This window comes from Erpetoichthys calabaricus, chromosome 13 (genome assembly GCF_900747795.2).
Source record: "Erpetoichthys calabaricus chromosome 13, fErpCal1.3, whole genome shotgun sequence".
Classification (NCBI taxonomy): domain Eukaryota; kingdom Metazoa; phylum Chordata; class Cladistia; order Polypteriformes; family Polypteridae; genus Erpetoichthys; species Erpetoichthys calabaricus.
The window spans coordinates 56,894,704-56,908,782 of record NC_041406.2 but is presented as its reverse complement, the minus strand read 5'-3'; the positions used below and the strand labels follow the sequence as shown (position 1 = coordinate 56,908,782).

The following is a 14,079-nucleotide window of genomic DNA, read 5'->3' as shown; positions in this document are numbered from 1 at the left end:
TGCTGATTGTTTATAACTAAGTAAAACAATGTTGGTGACACACCTAAAAACATAATTTTAAGTATATTATTTTCAGAACTGATGTGGCTATTAAGATAATCAACTTTTTTCTCTCTACTGCACCCATAATTGAAAGTGGGGAATATTCACATAATCTGCATTTCTTATGAGCTGTTGCATTAATGGTTTCATTTGCTGAAAATCTCATTGTTTCCAAAATTCTAACTCTGAATAAATGTAAGCCAAGTGGCAACAGCCTACAGCCTTGGTTAGTCTACAAGACTTTTTCATACTGGTCAGTTCATGGCAAGTGTTTCCAGGAAAGATTAAGATTAAGAAGAGCAAATATTACTAATTTTGGATAAGATGATGGATGTATTTTGGAGAAACCATTCTGTGTAAATGTACATCTTAATATCCGCATAATTTAAATTAAACTAAAAATACTGCATGGATCGTCCCTTTGGTGCATATATTTTAAGGGGATATTTAGAAAATTAAATTAATTGTGAAGAATTGCAAGTAACTATGATCAGGGACCTAGCTGATTAACATATCATTAATGTTATCATTGTTATAGTATAAGGCATCCATTTCTAAGATACTGCTTGCAGAAGCATAATGAAACAAAAGAATATCAGTCATCTATTAGTGATACTTTATATGGTAACTGAGACTTTGTGATATACAGTATACAAGAGAAAATTGACAATAAACTACCCTTTTTTGTACCTAATATTTGTTTTCCTATAGAATTTGTCTACTACACAGTATTTCAAACGTAATGACATATCCAGTAACATACATAGTTAATATTGTGAAGTATTGAAAAAATGCACACATCCTTCAAGTTTATATCAATATGAACCTGTTTATACAATTGTTATTTAAAATCTTAAATTTAGGTAGGTACAATTTTTGTTAAAGAGCTGTGTGCCTATAGGTTTTTAGATTTTAAACTATACTGTGTCATCAGGTTGTTATTTATTTGTATTTGCACAGAGTTTATTTATCTGTACTTTATGAATGATATGTGTTTATTATGTTGAAGTATCCTGAGAAAAACATTTGAATTTAGCTTAAGAAATTTGGCTAAAAGAAACAGCAGATGGCAAACGTAAAATCTATTCACGGTTCAAATAGACTGAACCATTTTATGTAAAAATAGTCTGAGTACACCCTGTCTGAATGATTTTCACATGTCATTGCAAGAGTGCAAGAGTCTGCAAAAGAAAAAGTAACCTTTTTTGTGTTTTTTTTTTTTAATCTAAAAAACTGAAGAAATTGTAACTTAATACAACAAAAGGCAAATGAAATGTAAATCAGCTGACTCAAGTGACTGTACACAGTATGTACCTTACCATCCATTTTCAAATAGCTTGCTGTAATTCAGGGTCACAAGGAATCAGAGTCTTTAGCAGAAGCACAAGGGAGGGGTCATCTGTGGAATGAACACTAATCACATCGAAGGGCACACTAACACACAAAATCTAAAGTATTTAAAGTTACTGATTAACTGAATGTACAAGTAAAAAGCAGTACAAGGAGAAAAATTCACATAAACATGGGGCATACAGGGGACAGACAGGCACCAAGGTGGGGTTTTTAACCGAGTTTTGAGGTAGCAACAGAAACCACTCCAAAACCCTGGTTAAATGTTAAACGTTCATGAACACTGGCCATCTCTCCTCTTTTAGTTTGACTTCTGATCAACATTTGTCACTTTATTGCTTGTGCTTTTTAAACCACACAGAGAACATTAAGTAACTGCTGGAATAATTGTAATTTTGTGTTAGGCATGAAGTACAAAATACAGGAAAATCATTACTATGAAAAATACTTTATGTATCGGCTCAAGATGTCCTGGACAATGGAACATGATCGACTCTGTGTTTATGTACAATAAGATTCCATGACAGTCATACCATAATTCAGTGAAAGGAGGGAATGTCTTTCCTAAGAAGTATACACATGAAACAGATAAATTCGTTTACTGGAGTTTTAACATGTTCCTAACCTGGATAAAGAGGATAAAATAAAAAGGATAAATGGATGAGAGATATTTAAACAAGAACATCTGATGCCTCACAGTGGAAGGGCTAATATACATTGATAAACAGAAATGAGCTCAATTAAAAATTGAGTATATCCTTTCATAATAGCACTTTGTGGTAATTAGAAGCACTTCTGAGCTATCTATTATTAAACTATATTTCTTATATGCTTAGCTAAACATACTTATGTTATAATAGTGGGTTACTATTCCAGACCAGTCTCTATTTTGCTTGCCTGCATAGTTTTGAAATGTTTAAAACTGCTGGTAACATCATTTAATGCCTTAAATCATATTTCTTAATGTGCTTGTAAAGTGTCTAGGCAATGTAATGCAAGGTAAAAGTGTTTTGCAGAACAGCCGAACAAAATGTTTTATGACTTGATTGATTTCTGCATTGAACCAATCTGAAATTATTTTATGAAACACCATTTAAGTTTCACTCCCAGAATCATAGTCTTGGATGGGGGGGGGGGGGGGGGGGGGGTGTTGGGGGGGGTCTTTTGAGTGATTTGGGGGTCCCTATGGTTTTGTTATTGGAAGTGTTATGCTCCCTGTAGATTTAACCTTGGCAAATTGGTCTAAGAAGAGAACCCAAATACACTTTCAAAATTTGACATCCAAAAGGCACTCATTAAAACTGAGAAAACTTTCGCCAGAATAGGAATACCATAATCAAATTTTGGATTAAGCCCTAAGGGTCGTGTTGGCTAATTAAATTTTGGTAGCTAGTTAGTTCATGTACCCAAGATGTGCTTAGCCCAAAGAAATCACATGAAACCTTAGATCTAGATCATTACCTGCAAGGCAAAAGTTGAAGAACAAGTTCATTAGCCAGCATGTTATGGGCAGGTTTACAAAGACCATATCTTTACAGTGAAAATTTACCCTTGGAGTTTGTAACGTTGCTTAACTAATAATGAGGAAGAACTTGTGCTGAAGGTTGAAAAGCATTTGTTAAACATAATATACACACAGAATTGACTCTAATAACAGGCGTCTTGAGTGGATGGTCTCTCTCTTACTGTACCTACCAATTGAAAATGCCACAGGCAGCTATTGAGGTACTCACATGCTCCCTGCTTGGTGCCGCAATGCTGATGCTTACAGTCGAAGATGAGAGAATCAACACAAAATTAAAGTTTATCACTATTTTTTGCATGGTATAACAATTATTCAGAGTATTTGACTTCCTTTACAGGTTTAGTACTGATGAAAAAAATTAGAAAATCATTGAATGGTGAGATTGGAAGAAATGTCCTTCCTAATTTTTATTCGACTAGTGAATTGTTATTGGTCTTGAGTGCTCGCAATGGATTGTTCACAGCATGGTAAAATATGGGAATTCTTAAAAATGTATCTTGTATATAAGAGCTACAGTATTAGTCAATGGTCAGTTACTGACTTTGGTCATGTTATTTGATCTGAGGCAATGTGTTCTGGACTCTGGGAGTGCATCTTTTAAGGCTGAGTACACATGCTATTGATGGAAGAGCAGAATGGATCCTCCAGTCAAAACTGGAAGCAGCTGACATAACCATATTTTGGAAGCTTTCTGTTTTGTCACAATCCTTAGATCCATTGATTGAAACCCAGTAGATAGATCTTAATTTTTGACTGATAAATATCATTGGACCAATAAGGTGGTACCTGTGGTAGTAGTCAAAGCAAAAACCCAGGTTTGGGAGCAGTTTAGGGAATGGTTTTAGAGATTCTGGAAGCTCATTGAAAGAAACAGAAATGGTATAAGGATCCTAAATGAAGGCTATTCTCAATTAAATTTGAGGTGATTGTGCAATAATGTTCAACGTGATTTGCTTCTCATCATTAGAAATTAGAATGTGTAAACCATATCTGCTATATTTATGCAATATGAGTATAAACTGGTAAAAGTTGCTTGTCCATACTCACAAAGTGAGTCATTGACCCTGTGTTTTCCATTCTGACCCCTAACTCACTAGTCTATGCTCACTTCCTGCTGTTGTTTATTTTACTAAATATGAGAATCTCTTTGAAGCAATAATTAAGCATTTAATCTCACTTGGTCTCTGTAGATACTGAATGACTCTTCTATTTAATTTTCCCAAATCTTAAAAACTCTGTCGACTATATTATATTTATCTTGGCTTTCCTTACTTTAATATTTCTCATACATTCTCATACAGAATAATGATTATTGTGTTTTTTCAGGCAGGTACTGGAAATCTGTTGCAAAGTATGCATCCACAGTAAATTTATCTCTTGCTGAAGCTCAGAGAAATGAAAAAGATGAAAGTGATACAGTAACAGCAATGGCATCACTCTCTGTTGAAGTTACACAGTCACATACAAAAGAAGATAACAGGTAATGAGAACCTGGTCAAAAGAATGTTCCCTTGATGTACCGTTTTAACATAAAGATGTTGTATAGCATGTTATGCATTAATCCCAATACTAAATTTAAAACTTTGTGCAAAATGTGATGAATAACAAAAATAAGAACCAAACCCACTTGATCACAGTAAGCCATATTTTAACATGATACCTTATTGATATGATTTATCATGCTATTACATTTTAAAGAAAAGGGAGATGAGATTAAACTTTAAATAAACTTTTATATAGGATTCTATTCTTGTTCCAGCTGATTATCTCAGTCATTGTTTGTGTGAAGTTTTTTACTTTATCCTTATATTTTACTTTATCCTTATAATTGATCCCTCTCTAACCACAAAGACGATTAATTAATTGGTGACACTAAATTCGTCTGGCATGAGTTTAGTAAATGAAAGATTGTATCTGAATGAGTCAATGCAAATATTTTTTATTATTCATATATATTTCCCTAATAATTAATACCAAGTAATTAATACAATATTATTAAGTAATAATAGCATGAGAAAAGTGCTATTTAAATAAAATGTATTATTATTATTATTATTATTATTAATGAATATATTGTTTCTGTACAGTTGAGTTTTAATTTAAGCTAATGAATGTTTTATGTTAATGTAACAAATAAGAAAATGTGCTATGAATATTTTGAAAATGTTCAGTTTATTTTTTTTGGAACAGAAGTGAGGAGCACCTGTGTTAGTGTATTGATTGTAGCTTTTACTAGTAATGTGCCTTATGAGCTACCCTTTAGAATGTTTCCTAAAACCCCTCTTAATTGAATAAAGTACTTCGTCATTAAACCTGAAATTGCTCAGCAAAAAACATCACAAACAATTAATAAACAATACATTCATTACATGGTGTTATTTTTGGTCCATTGGTGAGAAAAGAACTATGAACTAAAAATGCAATTATATTCGAATATAGTTATGTGAAATAATATAAATAGGCCCAAAAATGAAGTGATGGAACACACTTTTCCAAAGGATGTTTTCTTATTTACATAAGTATGATAAAAGCAGAGTGTTGATGTTTATTAAACAAAAATAGGATGAGAAAGTACAGAAAATAAGTGCCTACATACTACATACTAAGTAAGGCATTGATCTGAAAAAAATATGAGGAATTAAAAAGAGTGGCCAAGGCTAGAAGCAGTCAGATAAAACATCTGTCCCTTTCCTCAGAAGAGGACAACAGGGAACATGAAAAAAAACAACAATCTTTCAATTGGAAATCCAAATAAAAAACAAAATAATTATCTAAAAATAGTAATGGTGATAGCTGCCTAATCTACAAACCAGCCTGGTATACACATCCTGCTCTGCATTTCCATCTCCATTTCTTTTTCCTCATTTTCATCTTCCTTGTTTTCATTGGGCAAGGGTATATCTACTGTAATAGTTACTGTCACAGTGCAATGCTGCTGAAGTAAAAATCTGATACCACCCAACTTATGAAGATAGCACAAGTGCGTCTGCAGATCAGTCTGCAGATTTGCTAATGTGGTACATGGTATTGTTTGCCCATCATCTGGGATTTTGTTATAGTTATGAATGAAAGTGATTTCACCTACTCAAGTATAATCTTATCTTCGGAATCTCCAGTGGAGTATCATGACATGAATTAAATGTTCTCTGTCTGCTAACCTTTGTCATTAAGATTAGCACAAGAGGTAACCATTTTAAGAGGCACTTGTAAGGTTGGGTTGGAGAGCACATATATTACAAAGGATTTTGTGTGCTACTTCTTAAAAAAACTGAGCCATCTTTTGCATCATGTTTGTCTTGTTATGTGCACTCACACTTAAACTCCAAAAAATGAATCAGTAAAGATAGCTGACCGCTTGTTTGCCCTATCAAAGCACATGTTGAATGATCAAGAAAAAGAAATGAACACATGCAAACACACATACCACAAAAGGTAGATTAAGCCATTCCTGTACCAATCTATCTGTGCAGCTTGTTTACTTCATTTGAATCAATGTGTTTAGGTTCAAATTAAATACTGTCTATGTTATTCTTTTCATTAAAATTCAATTTACTCTACATTTATTTGTGTACATAATAAACATTATATATGATGATGTACTGTACTTGATTGTATATTATTGTACAGTACAATTGACTGTATTATATTGTTAAATCTTTCATTGAGTGATTTCCTGTGCCATCCATAAAGTGAAGTTTATGTGGAAGCCCAGTATTCACCATTTCATGCTGATTTTTAAAGTATCAGCGTGATTTTTGAAGATAGCCAACTCTAAATAAATTATCTTCAAAAAATGATGCCATCAAGAACATCCTTGGCATAGTGGGAAACTTAAATGATATATCTTAAACACTAGATGGTTCAATGAGCCCTCTTTTTTTGTGCTTTTGATACCAGTGCCCTCTCCAAGCACAGACCTACCTTCAATGCAGCAAACGTTGCTTGCAATACCTGAGTAAAAATTCTTAGATATTTTTTGGTAGGAGTCATGGATGAAATATACCTCTTGTATGAATCCTGGTGAATGACTTCAGATTTGATGCTTATTGTATATGCCAGTTGCTCTAGAAAGTAAAGGCTACAAGTTTGACTCCTCCCTATTGGGAAGCAATCTTAATTTAAAGATCAGGTCACAACCTTCCTAACCCTTACAGATTTAAATCAGAGCAGTCTTACCTTTGAATTGGCATTTTCAGTAGGCTGACCTGAATGGCCAGTTGCTTCTGTCTCCTATTTACTGACTCCAGCAGAGAAGGAATACTGAGCTGGTAAACAGCAACCTTTGTCATGTGTATGGACTTGCAAGCACTGTGAACATTTGCTTCCATGGCAGATTGTTTTCTTTTGCATGGACCTCAAGAAAATGACTACACAGAATGTAATTGCATTTTCATTAAAACTAGAGACTACCTTCTAATTAAGGATGTGATTTAAATAAAGTACAATTACAGAAGATTCTACAGGAGCTACGCAAGGTTTGACCACTAATGGTCATGTGGGATGAAGTGTCTGTACTGTATGTTTCACTATAATTAATCTCTTAGTCAAAAGTGAATCTTTAGAGCTTATCCCTTAATTGAAGTTCTTGTTTTCTAGTACCTATTTGTTAGTGGATTCAGTAAACTGAGACATTTACCAAAACATTAATTATTTTGGTGTCTTTAAGTACAATAAATTATATTTCATTCTTTAGTTATAATATTCTACTGTTTTGTAGCTAAAATATGGTTTTAATTAGTAGGCAATTTGAAATTAACATGCACAAGTGTGACTCGATAACTTTATTATATAGATCTGTGTATGTTCTACAGAGTCTGTGTTTTTAAAACTACAGCATTTAGATTGAAACAAAACATCTACAAACTGGATTAAAATTGGACAAAATAGGTTTTTTTAATAAAACATTGTCAGCAGCCGGATGGCAGACCCTTGCACAAAATAACTGACCAGATGTCAATGAAGACCAGAGTAACACAAAAGATGGGAATTATCTTTTGATTAAAAGACAGCAGTATACTGTATATCTGCAGCTAGTGTGGCTGTCTTGGACTTACTGAACAACCTAGAGCTACAAGTAACTCGAATCAGTGGTAGCATTCCTATTTGCCAGTGTTTTGATCCTCTGCATCAGTGTATTAGAAAAAAAATGATTGAATTACTAGCATTGTAAAATAACAGCTGAAATCTCTCAATCGTAACATTAGGCAGACATACTAGCCCATTAAGTTAGAAATACCCACATGCTGCTTCCTGTTAATGAGCATGTCCAATCAACAGTGAGATATAATTCTAGTCCAGATTAAGTTGTTCCCTATCTGTTTCCCTTCATTCCACTGAAATTATTAATACAATGTGTGGTAATTATACTCTTGGACTTTTGCCAATGTGTGCAGTGCACATTTCATTGTCAGTTTTTCACAAGTTTACGCGGGCATTTGGGCACCTTGCCCATTCTCAGATCATAAACAGCATGAAGATTACAGTTATGCAAATGGCAAAATTAATGTCACCTTTGTAAAATACAAATTACCTAAGTGCCTGAACTTTATTTGATAATGCCAATATTAAATAGGTTTTACAAATACTTTGTAGATGTTATTTTCCTGGTTATGATAGGTTAATGTTTTAGTGTCTTCTGCGGAGAAACCACCACTAATGATTTCACTAATGAGTTACAAAGAACCTGGATTCTTTTACTGGTGTTAAAGAGGATGTCTCATGGAAGTGCTTAGCAAGATAAAAACTACTTGTATTTAGATTCTGGCTGTGATATAGTTTTGTTCTTTGACTTTGAGTTTAGTATAGTCCCTTGCACTTTGGTCATAAATTTTACATTTAGTGTACTGACTTTTGTAAAAGCTTGATAAGTTTTTTCTGCTAAACCCTAGATAATACACCTCCATGATTTCTGCCACTCCAAATTAACAAACTATCCAAGAAATGACTTGCATTTTAGTTCTGCTTAAATATGATATCATGCTAGAACAACACATGTATCTCTCTTGGCCATACAAGTGTGATTTCTATGTGTAGTCCATAGTTCAACCAAGACACTCCAACATCAACTGGCTCAGAAGAGCAAAGCCCTGGTCATTCTTGATCAAAGCACTAAGCTTAAAACTGCAGTGTGTATAAAGTTTACTTGCTAATTGGATCCCTACCAACTTTTTTTTTATTTTTGGGATGACTTTGTTAGCCTGGAAGACATCTGTAAATCAATTCATTTCATCAACTGTTCAATGTTCCTCATCATCTAAGCTTCCACGCTGTGTTTTTTATGATCTATAATCTGAGGTGTTTCCCATGGGATAAATGCTGCCCTGAGTTCTCTTGGACATCATCTGTAATATTGCCTGTCAATGGAGAGTGCTCTATGCCATCTCTATAGATAATGACCAAGAATCGTTATCCACTTTTTTTTGGAACAAAGCACTCATTACATCAAACAGTCTTATAACCAGCTTTGTCATCTTTAAGAAGGGGGGACTTGGAATGCTCAAATGAAAACCAGCATCTGAAAACAGATGACATGGATGATTTCTTTTCAACAAGCACTTTAGCCTGTAGTAGTGATACAGACCTTCTGATAATTTTGAAAAAGTAGAAATGGTCTCCAGTTAGGAAGAAATAATACATAGGCTTCATCACAGTGTACAGGAAAGCCTATTAATTGAAATTTAAATACTGATTTATTGAGGCTGATATGGAGAAATTGCAAAATTTTCCTCAAGGTCAGTTATGCTGTACAAGGTCTTTAGAGCAAGGCTGTAGGAGTAACCTGCAGATCAGTGTTTGATGTGATTTTAAGATCTGTTGCACCTTAATGTTTCAGGTATTATCATGGAAGAAGAAAATGATGAGATAAACATCTTCTGATGTAGCGTGTTTATTACACATTATTGACAAAAATAGTTTATTGTAATAATACACTGCATACCTTCTTATTGAAGTTGTTGAAAGACATAAGTTAAAACTTCTAAGAAAAGGCTAAATGAATATAGTTATTTTGCAAATAAACTAGAAAGTTTGAATGAATGTTTTGTGTTGCCCAGTTTTTAGGATTAGGAAGTTGAGAAGACAACATATAAAAATAATAAATATAATACTGCCAATATCCTATTGGCGGATGCACCTAGCCAGGAGTGGTATGTCCTGCCATGGTTTGTAAGCATGTCCTATGCACTTCAGGGATATCTGGCATCATCACCTTAGACTTATTGTGCTTGTTGTTGTACTTTGCATTTTTCTTTTTTTATTTCTGATTGGGCATGCAGCTGTCTAACTTTTTAGGGAGTTAACTCAAATGCTATGGACTAGCTACTGTACTTTTATGTGAGCATAGATAGTACAAATTACAAATCAATGTTGATTCAGTTTTTTATACATAACATTTCACAATGCTAACCAAGGAAAAAATTACTGAATTGCTTTTTAATGAACCTTCTGGTCCATTTTACTATACAAGTACTTAAACTACCTATACCGTGTAAAAAAACTTTCAATATTAAACATTTTTACAAAGTGCTGTATAATAAAATATTTAGATAACACAGATTGTGGATTTATTGTTTTAAAAGGTGCAGGAATGCTTAATGCTGTAAGAGATGTAATATAATATATATTAATTCATTGCAACATGCAAGTTAAGTGAGTTGGTCAGGGCCACACAGTCAGCCAGAGGCAGAGATGTGTGTCCTATTTCATTAATAAAGAAGGTATGCATTATTTATTTATTTATTTTTGCTGCTATCTTGAAAATATGCCCAAATACACATATGAATTATGTAATATTTAAATCTGAAGAAGATGGCAAAATGTAAATTAAAATGGTTCATTCTATATTTTGCTACTTAAAAAACCTTACATTAAATTTAAAATTATTCCAACACACTATAGGAACATTTGCAATCATTGATTTAGACGTAACTTCTTTTCCATTTGACATTTTGTCTATACTTCCTGTTAAAGAACCTCTATTTATGGACAGCAGCACAGCACAAATAAACATTCTACAGAAGTGAAAAATCAACTTTGATTAAGCATGAAACTCTACAATGTCATTGTGTACTCTTGCGCTTTATTCTGATTGCCTGTTTATTTTTACAGAACTGCCATTGAGCCAATGGAAGAAGAGCCGGCTTTGTGAAGTGCCAAGTTCTCCAAGCCATTTCCTGTGTGTGACATCATTGTGTATCCCCCTCAAGGCACCCACAGACATGTCTTGTCTGCTGCTTGGGTGGCATAAATTAGATGGAACAGACATGTAGGGCAGAAAAGCATTTCACTTGCTCCTCAGATATATTAAAGGGGATGAGAGGTTGTTGATCTAAAACCGTCATGTCCTGTATATGTTTAAATTAAGATGATACCATTGCACTTAAAGTGAAATTGACCTCTTTTGGGCACCAGTGATTTATTTTGTAGCTACAGACCCTTTTTTGTGTGCTTGGAATCCTACTATACAATTGGTGAGGATTGCATTTTAGTATGCATTAAATGGAATATTTGGTAAGCAGTTCACAAAAAGTATTTTATACAAATGGAAATGAATCAATCAGTTTCTGTTTTTCATTTGACCCTTTAAATATCCTGAAAGTTTAGAAAGCATTAAATGAACTGGACACATTAAAATATGAAAATTAAAGGCTTACTTTTTCCACTTTAATTTAACACTTATAAGTATAAATTGGGATTACTTTATACCACCTATGGAGTTTTCATTAAAAGCTCAATGCACAACTAATCTATAAATGGTTACTTTTTTCCTTTATAAAATGTCATGTTGAAAATATGAAAATAGTATCTGAGGAAGTTAGACTGGGGTGCAACCTTTGACGAAATGACAATATATTATTTTCATTTGTCTACTGTTGTCATTAATGATAATTTAACATACAAAGATAACATGTTGTTCACCAAAATACTTTTGAATATGTAAACAAGTGTCTGTTTTAGAAGCTTTGTAGTAAAATGTTATGGAAAAAGAGAACAACAGAACAGGAAGACAGAATGAGAAGAATCCATTAATTTTCTCTCTCTCTTCTAAAGGAGTCCTACTCGGGTGGATATGTGACAGATGAATGTCACTTTGCCTTAATATTAAACTGGAAAATTCAGATTTTATTAGGAATTTTTAAACTAAACGTCTGACATAACATAATATACACTATAATGTTCAATGTCTATGTAAAATAATAACCAGTGGCACTTTAAGGACATTGTAATTTATTACAGGCTGAAACTGATTATTTTATTGCATTTTATTCCTAACTGTCCAGCTTTCAAGTATTGCTTCGAAGCCATAAGAGCACAGCATCAAACTCTGGTTTAATATTTGGAAGGAAACCTTAATTAGAACAAGCTTTTTTCTCAAAGGTTATGATGATATGAAAGATTGAGGAATGTGGTTTGAGTTACAGGGAACTGAAACCTGTAAATCAAAGATGAAAAGATTTCATTCAAATAGAATTATAGATTTCTCTTTTGTCATCAAGTCAAACTTTTTTTTAGCATCTGAACATTCAAAAAGTTAAGGCTTTTTCACAAAGAAGTTCTGTTTTAGATAATAAAACAATATTTGGGTGATATGTGAGTGTGGATGCCTGGGATCATTTGCCCCATGACAGAATATTCTAATAGATATATTCACACAAACACAAATCACACATCGATAACCTTAAAACATAGGTACTTGCTTAAATTTACTCATGTATAATGTATATTTATTGATTATAGGAAAAAGACAGCTGTCGCATTTCAGGTAATACACAAATATCATGACATCTTTTCATGTTTGTACTGATAGAGTAGAAGTAAAGGAAAGTTTAAAGGACAGCTCTGCAAGTTACATCAGATCAGGTGTCTTCTTACTATTGTTATTAAAACTTGCCAAAGAAACATTTTATTTCATTTTCTTTGCACAAGTGTCCTAGTTACATTACTTTTCTCTTTTTTTTCATTTTTTAATTCTAATGGAGTTAAAAAATATTGCTCTACAGTTGATAACATGAATTACAAATCAGAATAACTGACAGCAGTATGTATTTGTTTTGCCATCTGGGTCACCATTTTTCTCACCTTTTAATAGTCTGATGTTTTTTGTAATAGCAAATCAGGTTAATGGTTAAAACTGTTAAAGAAATATTAAGTGACAATACCTGTTTACATGTATTTTACCACTTGTGTTTTTTTAGAAAATCAAGATTTTTTTTTCATAGTTTATTTATACCCATCTTTTTGATAAATTATGATTGCATTGAATTGTGATCATTTATTTAGTTATTTCTTTAGTATGTCTTCTAGACAACATTACTCTGGTTGATCTTTATTTCTATGTGTACCTTTTTCTTTTATTTTTCAGTTGCTTTTATAAGACAACTTCTCATTTCTTAGCTGAGACTGTGCCTTTCACTTGATGTGTTCCTCGTGTTTAAGGCTAGGGGTGTATGTACAGATTTCATTGTTCATATGAAGAAAAATTGCAACAGGCTTGAAATAGTGCACACTAGCATACAATGCACTCTGGAGACATGCAGTACAGTAGTGTGGCTCATATTCAACACATCTGAAATGCTTTCTAGAATGTACCAAATAATATCGCTTGTTATCATTTTAGTAACTGTATCATGACTACTATTTCAATAAAGTTACCGACAATAAATTAAAATAGTGAAGCGCTTAGTGGCAATACCCCAGATACTAAAATACTGTCATTTGCAGTCATTTACTTTGTATACATGTATGTATACTAGAGTGAGCAATTGATTCAAGGCTATTACATGAATTAGCCTTACCTCATGAAAATTAGTTTACCCAGGAATTCAATCTATTTCTAACTTGAATATGACTCTACAGAAGCTATTGGTTTTATTTTTGTTTTCTTGCCACCAAACTGCGTAATATAGTTCACTACCATAGCACCCCTGCTATGATGATAGTATACCAACTACTTATATTTTACTTATGAAACTAATCACAGATGCACATGTACCAATGGATATGTGTGCATGTGTATTTCTTTGTTTGACTCTGAATTCTTGAAATTATCAGACAAACACTTTTCTAAGATGATTTCTAATGGAGACAACATGACTACTTAACTTGGATGACAGTACATAAATATTCAGAAACTCATTAGGTGTGTTTGGTGCCAAAAACAGACA

The 14,079-nt window shown here is 33.1% G+C and overlaps 1 protein-coding gene across 6 annotated transcripts in view; it reads left to right on the top strand.

The window, feature by feature from the left end:
- The window catches only part of LOC114664257 (histone deacetylase 9), a 714,055-nt gene extending 701,474 nt beyond the window's left edge, over window positions 1–12,581 (top strand). For all 6 annotated transcript variants that reach the window (XM_051935474.1, XM_051935473.1, XM_051935477.1 and 3 more), the window contains 2 exons: window positions 4,244–4,397; window positions 11,024–12,581. In XM_051935474.1, the coding sequence (XP_051791434.1) occupies window positions 4,244–4,397; window positions 11,024–11,063 (194 nt within the window). In that variant the 3' untranslated portion in view covers window positions 11,064–12,581. The remainder of the gene's footprint in view (window positions 1–4,243; window positions 4,398–11,023) is intronic.
- The last annotated feature ends 1,498 nt before the right edge of the window (window positions 12,582–14,079 follow it).